Here is a 17,172-nt window from a genome sequence, read left to right on the forward strand (position 1 = left end):
TTCACGTGCACGATGATAGTAGATTTGCATACTCCACGCCCTAAATTATACCATATAAGGCTGTGCTTCCTCGCTCCTGTGCCAGGAAGTGTTGAGTGTTGAGTCATGAGAATGGCAAGGTGCAAAAATAACAACTTTAGGGGCTCTGAGGCTGAAGTTCTGCTTTCAGAGATCCAGAAAGTAAAATCTGTCATTTTTAGCAGTGTCAGCAGTGGAATTACGGGATCTGCTGAAGCGAAGAAATGGGAAGCAATTACGAGTGCTGTTAAAACCATGTCACCGAAATAAAAAAGAAATGGTTTGATATGAAAATGGCTTAAAAAAAAAAAAGCTCTCGCCATGGGCAGGCGATCGATGACTGCAACTAAAGCCGTGCAATCAGTTGTTGCCTCATCATGATGGAACTTTGATGGGGTGGTCCGTGAGGGGGGTCTTCTGGCACCACACCTTCTGGTCTGCCTGGGCTGGTTCAGGTAGTAGGAGACCCTCGTTCAAGGCAATATTGCGCCATGAACGAGGTATCGAGACACACCCACCTGGCCTTCAGCTCAGTGCGCTCCACGACAGCACGGGTGCTTTGATGCGTATATGTGTGCAGTCTATTGCTCCAATTATGATTGGCAGTCCAGCCACGGGATGAAAGTCCCTCTTAATTTGTACTTGTTGGACAGCGGTGTATGGGAATTTGATGTACCATGGGTGATGAACTGATGAGAGCTTTGATGACCAAGGGGAGCGCACGACTCACAGAGGACTGGCACACCCCCGATCTGTCTCCAATCTTCCTCTGAAAGGTTCCAGTGGCCAAAAATGGTGGTCAAGGGTGGTGAAGACCTGGACGTGTGGTGGAATTGGGTTTGATCGGCGTGTTTTTCTCTGGAGTTGTGGCTCTAGCAAGCTGCATATTTGTAGCAGCACAGTCCTTGGGAATCTTAATCGCGATGTCAGCCATTTGTCTGTCTCCGCAAAGACATCTACACGGTCTCTTCCAAGAGCCTGACACACTAAGGCATCCAAAAGTAGCAAGACAGCCGCTGGTTACACTTCCCATTGATACAGATTCAAATGAACCTTCAATTAGTGCACAATTTAAGTCAAACAGAATAATGTCAGCATAATTATGGGGTATAATGTATATTTATTTATGTTTTCTTCAAAGTAATTAAATTTACAATCCATTAGTAAAGCAAACTTGATTTGAACAACAGCGGACTATTTTACGAAACTCCTACGTCAGGTCTGGATCACTCGTGAATTCTGTTCGTACCGAAAGAAAACGTAAAATACGAAAAGATTGGTGAATGCGCAAATTCTCTTAAATCACTCGTATGGACGATTTAAGAACAAATCTGTGCGTACGAACGGTTCTTGCATGAGGCCCAATGTTCGAAAGACAATAAGCAGCACTTACAAACATTTAGGTCATGCTTTGGTCAGAATACATGACAAAATACCCAAAGTTGTACATAATGATGTCAAACTTATCATCATCATCAACTTGGAGTCATGTGCAAATTCGAGGGGTTTTGTCACTTCAGTGTAAGCATAAGTCTGACGAGTGAAACTATCTTGGTTCATTATAGCATGCATGTGTCCATTTGCATTGATCTTACCCCACAATGCATTGGTTGAATGTAAAGCCTGAGCTGGGAGGCTGTAACAATAACAGATTTCATTAGATTTTCTCACCAAGAGAACAAAGCAATTAAATGTATCAATATGAATATATATGAGTGAGTAGCTGTACCGAATTTTTTCAATTTTATGATAATTATTTGTATATATAATCATTTGAGACTGCCCCTACGGCAACAAAATACTAACATGTAGATGTGCATTTGCCAAGCACTAACGCAGGTGGAATAGAAGTTGTAATAGAGAAAGGGGTTAATAAATATCCTTTATTGAGTAAGGCTACAATGTGAGAGAGGGCATTTCTTCCATCCACATAGCAGAGGCAAGCTTCAACATTGGCATGATTGACGTTTCTTCTAAACAAGAGCTGCGATTAGAATTGGCACTTGCGTCTTTGACAAACCCATATAGCGCCATGAAATAGCATTTCTGCAATGAAGGCTCTTAGATACTTTGAGTATACCTCTAAACTTCATACTTTTTTTTCTTGATTTATACTTCAATAAAGTTCTCTTGCAATTGCTATGCCTTTTATTCTGCCACTGAAGCAGTGTTTAATATCGCCTCCCGCTCTGTTGGCTTTCACATGTTTTCATCTTCTCTCGGCTCTTATTCTTTACATTATTCCCTTCTCCACTTCTCTTGCCATGCTTGCTTAATGAGAAATTTGTGGGGTCTTCTCTATAATACTGTGTCTTGACCTTACTCCACCATGTGAAATGTCCTTCAATGAAATATTTTGTGCTCTGGAGCTACACAAATAAATGTAATTGAACTGAATTCAACTCCCCTCCCTCCCCATTCCCCAGTCTTCATTTTCCATTTTTCCTTTTCATCAATCCCCCTCTCATTCACCTCTCCCTCCAGTGCTGTTTGTTTGCTTCTCCCTCTTTCTGCCAACCACAGTAACCACCTCCTGATTATCCCACGTCAAAACCTTTTTTGTCTCCCTCTTCCTTTTACTCCCATCCAGTATCTCTCATTTTAAACTGCACTTTTACTATTATATAATCTAGATCAGACTTTTAACCAACCATTAATGGGTATTGCTATTTCAGCTTAGGCTGGTAATTTGATCTGTTTGAACCTCTGATCTATGGGTTTGCAAAAGTTTATGTTTTATGTTTTAAGTTTAAGTTTAATGTTTAACCCCTCAACAGTTTTTAATGGGGGACATGTCTGAATACAACTGTTATTAAGAACAGATGTGTATGGTGTTGAAATGGAATGTTTATTAAATTTTTTGAAAGTTATGATTTACAAACCCTAATAAATGCTGACACTGACAAACTTCACTGTATTTACCAATTCCAAACAAATTTAGAGCTTGATGCGAACACACAATCGAAAATGCTAGGAGAGAAAGGCAAAGACAGACAAATGTGCATAAATTGTATAGAACACCTTTCTACAAGACTCCACAATCCACAGTTTATGTGGTGACAGGTGAGGGTGTCAAGATCTTTTCAAGCAAGAATGGGTTGTAGCTCATCATTTTTTACCCAACTCAGATAATTACTGATCATTAAAAAAAAAAAAGAAAGAAAGTGTGTAATCCCAGAGGGTAAAGACCAAAGTTGGAGTCTACTGTTGGATAAGATCTCTTTTAGCTAATTCTGTGACGCTGGCTTGATGTATGTAAGCACACAGTGATGCGGGGCTGAGTTTCCTACTTTTGACATTTGTGAATTACGAGGAGGAACAGTGACGGGTTAACAAGGATGTGTCGTTTCTTTGTTTTTTTTAATCGATATGTGAAAGACGCTATTGATGAGTGTAATTGTAGAAGGTGAGGACCCACATGCAGCTCACAAGAGGAGGCAAATTAAATTTAATTCTCATTCTTGCAATCAAAAGTGCTGCTGTGGCAGGCAGTCCATAAATTGGAAAATCCAAAAAGCAAATCACAGCAAGACAGGAATCAGACTGGACATCGACAACACACTCTGCAAACAAAGTGGTGACAAAGTGGCATGAACAAAGGGACTGAGAAGCTTAAATATTGATGAAGTTAATCAGTAAATGAAAATCAGGTGCAGGGCAATTAGGTCACTCAGAAGTTAACTAAAGGTCGGAGGGAAAGGAGAGAGAGATATCCACAGATATATAGTAGAAAGGTACAGCACACCAACATTTGGTGAGATGCTCACAATCTAGCTCGATACGCATCCAAATTTATTGATCAACGTTTCGACCCAGACATTGCCATGGCTTTCTCACTTGGATACCAAAAGGAAAAGTTCAAATCTGAACCCGAAATCCCAAAGACCAGAGCAGGAACACTATCGTGTTCATCTCAGATGGACAGAAACACAGCGGAAATGTGTTCTTTTGTCATGTGAGTCTATTCATCTGTTATCATAAAAAATCAGACATAGAGTTTTATAAGTGCTAAAGATGAGGCAGACCATTCAAGCTGTTATCAGTCAAAGATGCAAAAGCCAGCTCCTGTGATGATATGATGCTGCATTAGTGCCCACAGCAAGGGTAATTTACATATGTGTGAGGGCACCATTGATGTAGAGGGGTATACTGGAATTCTAAAGAGACATATGCCACCATCAAGGCGACGTCTTCTCCCGGGAGGTATTTATCAGGACAATGAAAGACCTTGTTCTGCACAACTTACAACATCATGGCTTCATTGCACAGACTGGCCTATCTGCAGTCCTATTGAAAATGTATGACACGATATGAAGGAGAATCAGACAATAATGTGCACGGACTGTTGAGCTGCTGAAATCTTGTATTCTGCAAAAATGGACACAGATTCCTTTTGAAAAACTCCAACAATTAGTATTCTCAGAACCAAAATGATCAAAGAGGTGTAATTAAAATACGGGATGATGTTACACAATTGTAAACTACCTCTCTGCCAACTTTTCCTGGCATCATGTTGTTGGTGTTCATAATATCTAAATACAAGTTGATCAGTATACACACCAATACTCATTTTCTATGTGCCTGTGTCTAATTCAAGCTTTTGTTGTGTATTATAAAAAGTCCCTATATATCCCTATATTCCACCAGTTTTTGAGAAGCTCTTTTTTCATCTTGTGTGTCATTTTAGATAGTCTAGTTACAAGGAGTGAAACCCTTTCCTGAACGTGTATTCTAATTATTCCATTCAATGTAATAAAGATGTGAACATACAACTGTAGTAGCATTCCATTTATTGTTTTGTTAATTTGACTGACAATGCGTTTTTAAATGAACAAACACTTTAACTTGTGAGTTTGTTATGGTGTTGTGGTTTACTTTAATTGAGCTCTTATTTCACATCCTCCTGACACTGTTGAATCGTCCGAAGTAGGACAGGGATAAATCTCCTTGGAGTGTGCACAAAAAAAGCCGGAGGTCTAGCTAGTGCAAGTGTCAGTACAGAGGTTGGCTCGAGCCAAGCGGCGCGTGCGCTCTTCAAAGCTTCTACTTGTTAAACAACAGTCGGGGGGTGGGAGGGGGGATTTCAATCTCGAGTACCGGGAAGGAGAACTGCTGTCTTCGCCCCTTCACTGTGGATGATTATGGGGTGATTTTCGTCGAATCCATCACGCCGTCATGTTTTTTGCTGTGGTGGATTTAACTGTTTTGGATTGTGTTTGATGCGCATTAACCTCTTTTCGACATTTTCTCCTGGGCTTGTCTACACAATCTGTTTCATATATTCTTCCTGCTAGTGGATTATGTGAATTTTCTCTCGTTTGATTGCCCGAATTGGTTAATGAGCTGGCTTGAATTATGAAAATCCTTTGAGATGAAAAACAGCACTTTTGGGGATCATCTTTTGCTTATGCGCGCCTTGTGCCTGATCTTGCGCCTCAACAGCCTGTTGTCTGTGTCCGAGGAGAAACGCGTAACTTTAACGCGAGTTGGAGAGGGGGCTGCAGGTGGTCTGAGTGCCGCACCAGGGCCAAAGGCTGGGGGCCAGCAGGGGGACCAACGGAACGGCCCTGCTGTTCGGCTTTTGTGCGGTTGGACAGGGGATCCGGTGCTGTTGAGGAGCCGGGATGACGAAGTCAATGGTGATGACCAGCCCGGCACTTCTACCAGGAACTGGGGTCTCACCACCACTGCGCTTACTACTGTGCGCACTCCTTTTCTTCCCGCCTTGCGCTCACTCGCACCCGCAGCCTTGCCAGGTGCTGAAACGAATCGGCCACACGGTTCGGGTGGGGGCTCTGCACGTTCAGCCCCGGTTGCAGTCCGCTGCTTCTGGCAGCGGTTCTGAGGACTGGGAAGTGGAGGGAGCTTGGATGGGAGAACAGCAATTGGAGTTGGAAAAGCAGATTAAAACAGGTGCCGGTGCGCTTGGATATGGGAGCCTCAGGACTAGAGTCACCGCTAATAGTCAGCGGGGCACGAATCGGAGTAAAAGCCAGTCGCGACAACGGGAGGGAAACACCTCGAAGGAGGATCGTGTGTTCTCACCCCGTGACTCGGTTCTGCACGCCGTCGAGGCTCTGAACCGGGCTGGATTGCTACCTTACAATTTGTCTATGGAGGTTGTCATGGCTGTTGGAACAGCGCTCGGCGAGCTGCCGGCGTTCTCCTACTCTTTCACAGGCATCCCAGAGGACGAGGACCCGTTGTCCTTCCTGGAGAGCGTGTGTCACACGGTGGTCGTGCAGGGGGTTTCCGCCATGATCGCCTTTCCAAGGAACCGGGACGAGCTCGTTAAGTTGGATTTCGTTTCAGTCGCGCTTCAGGTGCCTGTAGTCAGCGTTGTGCAGAGGGAGTTTTCGCGCCACAGTGAGGTAAAAGAAAAAAAAGGAGAAAAAGTTATTTTGCAGCTACTTCTGAACTGTTAACTGTTGATTATTTCACCCTCCACAGTCCGTTGGATTGCGTCTGTTTAGGTGTGCCAGATGTTAATGCCAACGAAAACACAGACTACAAGTTTACAGAGGAAGTCTAACAATGCCACCCACGTAGGCAAGCACTTTAGTTTAGACAGAATACATTTGTTGTCGGTTCATCGCCCAAGTCACAAATCAGTGACAGACATTTTAGGCAATTGACGGAGGAGGACACGGTTCCTCCTGCGGCTATTAATCTTCAACCTCTTCTCCTTTTTTTCATTGTAGAGTATGTATTTGAAATCTAATCTCTCAGGATTAGCTTCATCTTTTTTGCAGTAGGCTACTGATTCTAATCTTGATCCCTCTTGACTGAATAACTCAAATTAACCTTCAGTGGTGACAAAAGCTGTTGCCTCAACTGGTTCAGAGGAAGAGGATTAGCGTGCTCTGTCCACGGTGCTGAAATCTCCAAATTCTTACTGTATCTGTACAGAAAAGAGGCAAGAGAGTGCTTCTTTCTCTTCTTTAACAGACAAGTTAAAAATGTTTGATTACAAAGCACATGCCCTGAGGTAGACTATGCATGCCTAAACAAATGATCTTTCACTAGCACCATGGTTCGAGAGCCCAGCCAGTGTGATACTACATTTAAGCATCTCAGTACCTGTGAAATTTAAATTCACCTGATTGCAAACACTAACACCCCATGTTGTACTGGAATATTCCCTGTCTATAATAAATTGCCCTTTTTTCTGTCCATCATAAAATATTTGGTTGTGTAAGCTGAAATGTGAGTCAGGAAACTCTTAAGAAACCCATGAATAAACAGCACTATCAGTTTTAAGCCAAATCTCTTCATATGCAACATCCACCATCATATGTGTGGCATAATAGAAGGAACCCACTCATGCAGAAACCGTATTGGCTGGATAAATCTTCTGCAATTTGCTCCAGAGGTGAATGAACAGTGAATACTGCAGCTTAGAGAACATTTTTTATGGGTTTTATTGTTTTTTGAATTGGAAAAAAACTTTGTTTTCTCTTTCAATTATGAATATTAGTGCACAGTTCCTGTTGTAGACAGTAAACAATACATACTTAACATAAAAACATCATGTTACATGAACATTATAAAGTCAGTGGCATTGTTTCCTAATTTTAGTAACATTTCTAAAAATGATTTAATTAGGTATACAGGCTGTGAGAACTTGGAAGTAGTGGGTATTTGTAGACATAAAAGAGCTATATACTGCCTCCAATTCTAGAAGTGGTTGGTGCAAAAAAACATTCAAATAAAGTAACTATTCAAAGTGAATATTTTGAAGTAGATTTCTATTCTACATCCATAGCTAAAGTAAGACAACTGCTAACTATTTAGTTAATGTTGTGAAGTGAAGATCCCTCTTGACTGTATACAGGAGCTGGAACACGTATAGCCAATTAATGAGCTGAAAATCAGATTCTTGTACCAAAAGGAGAAATTAGAAATTTGCTGTAGAGAATGTGTTCGGATTAAGGGCAAGGTAAAATAAAATGAGTTTAAATTGTACAAACTTGAACTCAGTAGTTTCCATGTTGGAAAAACACTTGATAAGCATGTGAGTATTTATGTGTGTGGTAAAGAGGAAATCTTGCTCTCAAGAACAAGTCGACACATCCTTTCACATACACATGATTCAGTTTAACTATGCACTGTAAACATCTTTAATTGTGTGTCAAATACAAGGCAATTATTGCATGTCAGTGAGTACAAACTAACAAAAATACGTGTCTCCCTTTTCACTTCATGAAAAACCTTATCTTTGGAAGGGGAAAAGAGAAGGATCTTGTTTGAAACACACATGGACGCAAACGCAACCAAACCAATTAGTTGGACTGAGGGGTCATTTGCCACCCACCGAGCTATTCTTGTGTCTGTCTACTGTTTGTTGTGTAATATCCAATTTCTTGGTCTGTGCACAAAAAAAGCATTTCTCTGTTAGGGGTCGGCAGATGTTTAAAGTTAAAACTGGTTCTCTGGAGTGAAATGAAATGAACAGATAATGCTGACCAACATAAAATGAGCGATTGATGGAGAGGTAGGTGGAGACAGGTGAATACACGAAAGATTGAACAGCGGTAAAACTGACTAAAAACAGACTGCCAGACATAGTGTGCAGTGCCCATGTGAGATTTTTAGAGAAATGGCCCAGCTCCCCTCTGACCCAATCCAGTTTCACGGGTAAATCCCAAATGAAGGCCGACAGCAATTTCTCCAAAACAGATTTCAAAATGTAAAAGCTTTTTCAGTGTTGAGAGGATGTCATTAGTGTTTGTTTGCTTCTTACTTTTCTTTTGAACTTTACCCCACTTTATCCCATCAAAGTTGATAGTAGAGGTCAGACAGAGTTCACTGTCACAGTCTGTATGATACAGTGGATCACAGAGAAATCTTTGATAGTGTGTTCTGCTCAGACTTTGTTATGCAAGCGTCAAGAATATGGAGCTTATGGAGCACAGGAAAAAGTGTCCTCAGAGTAAAGTGAGCGGGGAGGTTGTGGTGAGGAGTTCTGGATAGCAGTGAAGGGTTGAGAATTTAGCATATTAAAGAGCAGGAGCTAAGAAACTCTTGTGGGAAAAAGAAACTCTGGCACAGAGAAGGAGTCTCTTATTTGAGGACTCAAGTATATATCTAATATATAAATCACCATTCTGACCCACAGTATTGCAGTCTGTTGGACAGCATAGTAAGGTGCAGCATCTCCTCTGAGAATTAGAAGTTTATATGCAATTTTCTGTAGCTATGTTACGCAGTCATGTACAAATTAACACCTTAACATCAAATATGTTGGAGTTAGAGTATAGCGAACTGTGAAATGTGAGACATGTAGATGAATAATGTTATTATCATACGTGAGATTCACAGAGTGTAACATGCTTATTAGGTACAACTATTCAATCTTATCTAATATGCAAAACCAAGCAAAAAGTAACAGTTTTTCAAAGTTCATGCAATAGCTTTAGCATTAACAGCGATTGTCCCAATCAAGATTATTTTGTCCTTGTTGCTGATACGAGTCATTTGAGTATCTACAGGTAACGAGTATCAATCCTTTACTTGCATTATCCTACAGCACTCAGTTGCAAATTGCACTAAAAATATATTAAAGTTATTAAAACCAGTGACATGTACAGTATATATTTGACACCACAGTGGCTCTGCAATGCAGTTAGAACAAAGGAAAACACAACATTGCTCACACTGTTCCTTAAGCAGCTTTTTTTGTTTTCAACATGGTAATAAACAATTGTCAAACAATTTGATAGAATATCACATAGTGCAGCATGGCGTTTGGTTATCCACTCGCTTATTCTATATAGATAACTATCCAAACATTTTCATGGATAAAAATGTCTTTACAGAAAGCTTTTAGAGTGGGATTGTGTGAAGTAGGCATACACGGTTTACCTGCTGCAGGCAGTGATCGAGGTGCTCTCAGTTCAGAGAAGGAGGGGTGGGGGGGCTAAAAGAGAGAATTAGCTGAACAGAATTCAGAACAGAAACAGGAAAAAAGTACATTTTTGCCATTGTAAACAACTCATTCCTCATAAACTTGTAGCCTTTTACGATATTGGACTCAGACAAGTTTTTTTTTTACATTGGCAATAAACTTCAGCTGAAAATCCTACCATCCTTCCACCCCGAAAACCAACCATCCTAGGCCAAATATAACCAGTGTAAAATTACACAATATGACACACAAATAGTGGCATAAGTTTAAACAGATGTTTCAATCAAAATTACCAAAAACATACAGTTTATTCATTACATTGAACAGGACCCATAACAGTATCCTCTAAAGAACCGCATTCCAGACGTCACACTCAGGTGTGTCCAGTGAGCGAACAAGTGAGCAAATTGACAAGCTCCTGTTGCATGCACAGCTGATATAAAACATAAGACTTAAGTTCAGGACTTAAGGTGTATTCAGTGACCCTGATGCCAATCGATAAAAAAATGCCTCGACTGGGATCCCAGCCTGTTACGAGGAGGTCAGGATGACAAGAGGCAGAGGCTAAGGATCAATAGCTGCTCTTCCTGGAGGGCTGTCTGTAAGAATTTCCTGCTAAGTCAGAAAAACTGTGAGGAGCCCAAGGAGACAAAACATCCGCAAGACGAGGTTTTAGAAGGCAATCTTCTGCTACTTCTCGCTACTAAAAATACCATTTGTAACATTTGTTTCCACGCTTTCTCGATAATTAATCATCCACTCAAAGTAGAATCAACAATCATTTCATTGTGATTCTGTTTTGTTTGTGTACAAATCACAAAAATAAAGCAAAAAGTGATGAAAGAGATCACAGCGACACAGCTTGGAATTATCTGGTTCACTGCACTTGCATCCAAACCTTCTACAAATTATTTCCTTTTTACTTGGATGAAGAACCAAGAGAAGGTTGCAGATTTATGGAGATTATGGTGCAGAAGTGCTGCGGCCAAAAATCAATCCTCCAGTCCTCATGGGCAAAGAGAGAAGGTGAGAGCCTGGTGCCCTGCGGACTGCATTGCAATCTTCCTCCCTTGACTTCTAAATCTAAAATAAAACATGTAGTAATGCTTTTAGTGCTTTTGTCACAGCAATGATCCATACTTGGATATTCGAAAAGCTGATGAATTATGTCCTATTTGCATGGCTATTTGGTGAAGTGATTAATGGGCTAAATTGAATTAACCAATAGATTAATCTAATGGACTTTTAGTGCAAAGCTTGTGTAAAAGTTGTAAAGTCAATTAGGCTGAGTTGCTCGTGGCCTTTTTAAGTGTGTGTGGTTTTGTGTGTGTTACAGTGTGTGCATGCAAACAAAGAAGGGCTGACTTACTAATCGACTGGATAACCCACATGTGTGTTTGCTACCATTTGCCGAGGCTTACAGAGGTAGAGCAGGGAGCTAATGGCGCTTCAATTCATATAAAGTATTACAAGACTTTGCAAGTAGGACTTTAAAAGGGATCTTATGGTTTACCAAAATGCACTGCGTGTGTAGTTTCTATGTATCTGATTATAGTGGTGAGTAGATTGGTGAGATGGTTCTGCTTGTGTTACACAATCACCTGCAAGCTGTCCATATTTGACCTGACCTTCGACAATTGTATGTATCTTTGGTTCTTTGAGCAGAGTGTTATACCACCACATGGTAACAACTGTAACTTAGTTTGCCATTTCAGCCTGCTAAATATGTGACTCCACAGGAACTGCACACTGACACAATGCAGGAATAACGTCAAAGGAAAGGAAACTGAGCTGCTTTGTTGCTTCTCTTGACTTGATGAATGCACAATAATCATATTTGTATTCTGAATTTGTGTGAATGAGGTATTGAGCAAAAGACCATTTGCAGTTTGTGTCGTCATCATTGTGAGTTTTTTTTCTGTGTCAAATTGATAAATACCTTTAATCTCACCTGTGTGGTCCTCTATCAGATTGCTGTTCCCATCTTAAAATGGAACAGCCCATTTTACAACATGTGTGAGGAATGAGCAAACGCTCAAACTTAAGCATCCTTTCTGTTAGGTCCTGTGTATTTGTATTGCATGGAAACAATGTGCCATCTACTCAGAGAAGAGGAACAGACACATTTGTCATGTGTTTATTTGTGCTAACAAGTGGAAATCCCCTGCTTTAAGTAAGCCACAATTTTTTTTTTTTTAATTTTTATCTAGCCGTTTTCAAGAACAAATGTCACAAAGTGGTTCACAAAGATGCAAATAAACTCAAAGATAAAAACACAGGCGCAAATTAATTTAATATATAAAGCATCATTCAAAACAAATCCCTCTCGTGTTTCTTCAAGTAATAGAGAAAAACTGTGCCTGCACATAAAAATAGCTGTATCTGTTATGATGTGAGTAACGATACTCATGGGAGCAGGAAAGGCTAAGTTGAAATCCATAACATAAAGCAGACTGTGTTTTTTCCTCTAGATATAAACTGAATTTAAAATATTGAAAGTCACTTTCCTGTTGGATTTATAAACCTATCTTGCTTTCTCTTCTTTCATCCGACATTCTTCTCATGTCTCCTTTTACATTTCACTGTTTCCTCTTATCACTTTCCAACTTTTTTCTTATCATTGCCCCTGACTTCTCTGTTGATAATTCTCACAATAATCTCAAATCCAAAATCAATCCTCTATTGTTTTATCTCTCCTTTCATCTACCTGCCTCCTACTGTCCATACCAACTTTTTGTCTTTCTCATCACGGATTGTTCATCACTCCCATCACCAATACTAATTTATTTCCTTCCATTTGTTTTACTATGTACTCTATCCCTCTGTACTTCCCCTTCCATCTTCTTATTCAACATCCAATACTCCATACAGAATCCTCTTCATTTACAAATCGCAATGCAGACCGTGGAAGCTCCATCTTCCAATCTCCTGTACCACCTGCTGATGATGAATGGCTGGTGGGACATCAGCATTCTGCTATGCCAGGAGTGGAACATTAGCAACTTCCTCTTGCTCATCAAGAACAACACCCGCTTCCACTTGGGCACTCTGCTCAACCTGACAACAACACTGTCATCATCTTCATATTCATCCTCAACAGGAGCATCAGGTATCCCAGTGGGAGCAGAGGCAGTGCCTTCACCCGATTTATTCTCTGATGCTGCGTCTTCTTCCTCCTTTAAATCAGACCAACAGCAATCCCTCATGCAACAGCTCGAGGCCCTGAGAGAAATCCCATCAACAAGAGGAGTATTGACTTTTGGGTGCGATATCCGGGAGGTACGCCGGTTATGGACGTTAGCTACAAGGATAACACTCCCAGACTTTCACTGGGTCTTGGGGGACAGCCAGAATGTGGCTGAGCTGAGAACAGAGGGGTTACCCCTTGGGCTTCTGGCCCACGGGGTCATGGGATCACCTTCTCTGGATCACTATGTCCTGGACTCATTGGAGCTGATAGCACGTGCAGTGAGTAGTGCCGCCCAAGAAAATCCTGCCATGGCACTCATACCTGGAACTACCAACTGTATGGATGCACAGCAGAGCAATGGCAGCTCAGGGGGATACCTGGCAAGGTAGGAAATTATGTCACCCAATGACATCAATTTCTTAAATTGTGTCCACTTATGTGATGATTATGCTTTCAGGAAAATGACAACATTTCTGCAGAGCTTTCAAGAAGACAAACATATAGACCTCAAGACAGGGCAACAATATCAGAGGTAGACAACAATAGTGGTAAGGATAAGTTTAAAGTGGCTGTCATATATACTCTATCCCCATGTTACTGATAACTAGGCATACATTGGGGGAAATTACTTGGGTCATCTCCTCTTAGCTGTCGCTATTTAAGATTTCCTTCCAATCACACCAACATTTTCAAATGAGCTGTAAATGTTTCTGCTCCTCTCCAATGCGATCTCATGACAGAAAATAAAAGTTATTACGTTGGTTTACGATAAAGGCTCAAAGATGCGGTGGTGATGTCAACAGTTGACAGGGACAAAAATTCCAAAAGGAGGAATTAATGGGTGGCATTAAGCCATCGGCTGTCAAGCAAGAGGCCGCTTCTGCCCATATGAAACAACTGCCTGCCAAAATGTCATGACTGGATTGTGTAACTCATTTATATTTGAAATGACAAATATTTCTATTTCACAATTTCTGGTTAGACTGGGCCCTTCTGTCTTCTTTCACAGATATGAGGGGGACTTTCCTAAGGAAACAAATGCACTCACAAGAATGCAGTGTATTTGAATGCCCACTGTACAATCGCAATAGCTTCAGCTGTGTGTTAAAATCATAATGAGAGATGAATTGTATTTAGAAGTCACTGCACAGGTAAAATATACAATACATTGCCAAAAGTATTCGCTTATCTGCAGTTTAAGAGGCTTGCTTTACACCACTGCATCCGACGCTTATCATTGCACTTGGTAATGTTTGGCTTGGATGCAGCTGCTCGGCCATAGAAATCCATTCCATGAAGCTCTCTGTGCACTGCTCTTGAGCTAATCTGAAGGCCACATGAAGTTTGGAGGTCTGTAGCGATTGACAGAAAGTTGGTGACCCCTGTGTACTATGTGCCTCAGCATCCGCTGACCCCGCTCTGTCATTCTACGTGGCCTACCACTTGGTGGCTGAGTGGCTGTCCTTCCCAATCGCTTCCGCTTTGTTATAATACCACTGACAGTTGACTGTAGAATATTTGGACTGGCATTTTATCACAATACCTCACTGGAATTCACTGAGCTCCTGAGAGCGACCCATTCTTTCACCAATGTTTGTAGAAGCAGTCTGTAAGCCTAGGTGCTTGAATTTATACACCAGTGGCCATGGAAGTGATTGGGATTTAATTATTTGGATGGGTGAGTGAATCCCTTTGTCAACATAGTGTATGTGGGGAGGGGTGAGCAGTCACACAGCACTGCCTTACATGTAGAATTCAACTTTAGCTGAAAAGATCCTCCACACAACCCGTGAATCCATAAAAATGACGAGATGACATTTCTTTACTTTATTTATTCTTTTTATTGTTTATTATTTTTGTGAGTGTTTTACAAATGGCAAAACAAAGACCATTTATCAAGCAGGACCCTTACCCTGTCAGTCGTGTCAATGACTGTGTGATGGCAAAGAATTTACCAGGATCTAGTTTCCTTTATGGGATACTCAATCTTATCTATTACACACAGTGAATTTGGAAAAGTCAGCCATATGTCGAGGTCAGGAATATCTGTGTGTATTGGATTGTAACGTATGATGTACTTTAATCACTGGTAGAGACTAAAAGCAACTTTTGATGTTGCACATGTGATGCATGCAACGGCAAAGACGAACGGTTTCCGTCCACAACAGTCATGTCACAGGGACGACTTGTTATTTTTTCCAATTTTCATATGTCTCTCTGGAGTGCAGATGTTAGAGATAAATTGAGTCAAGATGATCACTGATTTATCATCGAGTACCGTTTCACATATTGTTGGAGGTCAACAGTCATCTTAATTTTCCTAATCCAATTTGAAATATCTTTCATCTGACTAAAGACAGAGTGGTTGATTGGTCAGATACACTTAGCTACCTTAATTTTCATTTATATCACAATAAGTGGTACTCCCTTTTAATAGTTATATAGCAACAAACCATCCATATGTGATTATTTCCTTTTTTTCCCCCATTGCATTTAATTTCATACAGGTGCATTGCTAAACACAGACATTGGCAAGATCAACAAGCAAAAGCTTTGCCCAGGATATTGCATTTATTTGGAAGAACTTTTTTTATATTCCTTTTTAGCATTTTTAAACTATACATTATTCAGCAAAATTCTAAGTGACCCATACAGAAGCACACAAACATTTTGACACAGCTGGTCAAAATTTCTACTCATATGGATTGCTAAACAAGTAAAGAATGGAATGTTTTTGAGTTAAAGATGATTTATTGTTGAAGAGTGACTAAATATGGTTTATTTTAAAACTACAAAAAAAAAGGCATGGACCAAGCCAGAAAACCTTTAAACGAGAAAAACTGAAAATATGACTATAGGCAAGAATACAAGCACACCGAAGCACCCCATGATGACTGACAACGAGAATCTGACAAGGACTGAAACAACCAGGGAGCTTAACCCTCCTGTTGTCTTGCGGGTCAAAAGTGACCCACTACCATGTTTAGCCGTAGAAAAAATACCGTAAACTATCTTTTTCCAACTTGAAATTTTATGGCTTTTCCTAAAGGGACCCCATCATTAGAAAAAGTCATACTTTATTTTTGTGTATGTTTCCATATGGGCTGTACACCACTAGGGTACAAAGATTGTCTTATGGGTCATTTTTGACCCGTGAATTATAAAAACATTTAAACACCAGAAAAAAGTTCACTGTTTTTTTCCCCTTTCAATATAATTAATTCAGAAGTAATGACTTCCCATTTATATAATAGCAATAATAAACCTTTATTATGTAAAAGAAAACTGAGAAAACAAGAAAACTGTTGGTCCAACTGACAGTTGATTTGTGGTAAAAAAAAAAGTGTAATCCTGAAAACTGGTGATTGTCTTTTTGTATTGTGTAACAAAAAATACATGATAAAAAATGTATTGAATTGAGTTGAATCGATAAATAACAGGTGGTTTCATCATACAAAATAGATTTTGGATTTAAAATTCAATCAAGTTGCTTTATTTTGGGGCTTTGGTAGGGCGGGTCATTTTTGACCCATAGGACAAGGGGAGTAAACAGAATGTTAAGGCCGCACAAGGGTTAAATACAGAGGAGAGTGATTGGTGAATGATTAGCAGCTGAGACAATTAACACAGTTGAGTGATTGGAGCAAATGACCAGAACAAGTAGACTGAGGAAATATGAGTGAGAAATAGAAACTAAACTAAACATACCATGAGAGTTACTAAAAGGCAAATAAAGACTAATAGTGATAGAATAAAATCTGATTTAAGCCAATGACTAAACACAAACAAGAGTACAGAAAAGAAACACAACCCAGAAAATCCAAGAACAAAGTCCACAAAAATCCACAGGCCCTAACAAATATAAGCCGAAACGTGATGTTCCCAGGCATGCACTTAACGGTTGGATAAGTGCACTTGAAATGAAATCCTGCAGCCCTTTCCCTCCATACCTACTTTTGCTCAATAAACACAAATATTTGATTTCAACGTCATTCTTCTTCGGGACTTGTTTAAGGCTGGTTTGAATGCTGATTTGCAAACTCTAGCTGTAATGTTG

At 40.2% G+C, this 17,172-nt stretch overlaps 1 protein-coding gene across 1 annotated transcript in view; it reads left to right on the plus strand.

The window, feature by feature from the left end:
* The first annotated feature begins 5,642 nt into the window (after positions 1-5,642).
* Positions 5,643-17,172, plus strand: part of grin3a (glutamate receptor, ionotropic, N-methyl-D-aspartate 3A) — a 49,308-nt gene continuing 37,778 nt past the window's right edge. Inside the window, exons 1-3 of the mRNA XM_075456521.1 lie at positions 5,643-6,389; positions 12,797-13,034; positions 13,113-13,500. Of these exons, the coding sequence (XP_075312636.1) occupies positions 5,643-6,389; positions 12,797-13,034; positions 13,113-13,500 (1,373 nt within the window). The remainder of the gene's footprint in view (positions 6,390-12,796; positions 13,035-13,112; positions 13,501-17,172) is intronic.

The sequence above is a fragment of the Odontesthes bonariensis genome, chromosome 22 (genome assembly GCF_027942865.1).
Source record: "Odontesthes bonariensis isolate fOdoBon6 chromosome 22, fOdoBon6.hap1, whole genome shotgun sequence".
NCBI classification, from domain to species: Eukaryota; Metazoa; Chordata; class Actinopteri; order Atheriniformes; family Atherinopsidae; genus Odontesthes; species Odontesthes bonariensis.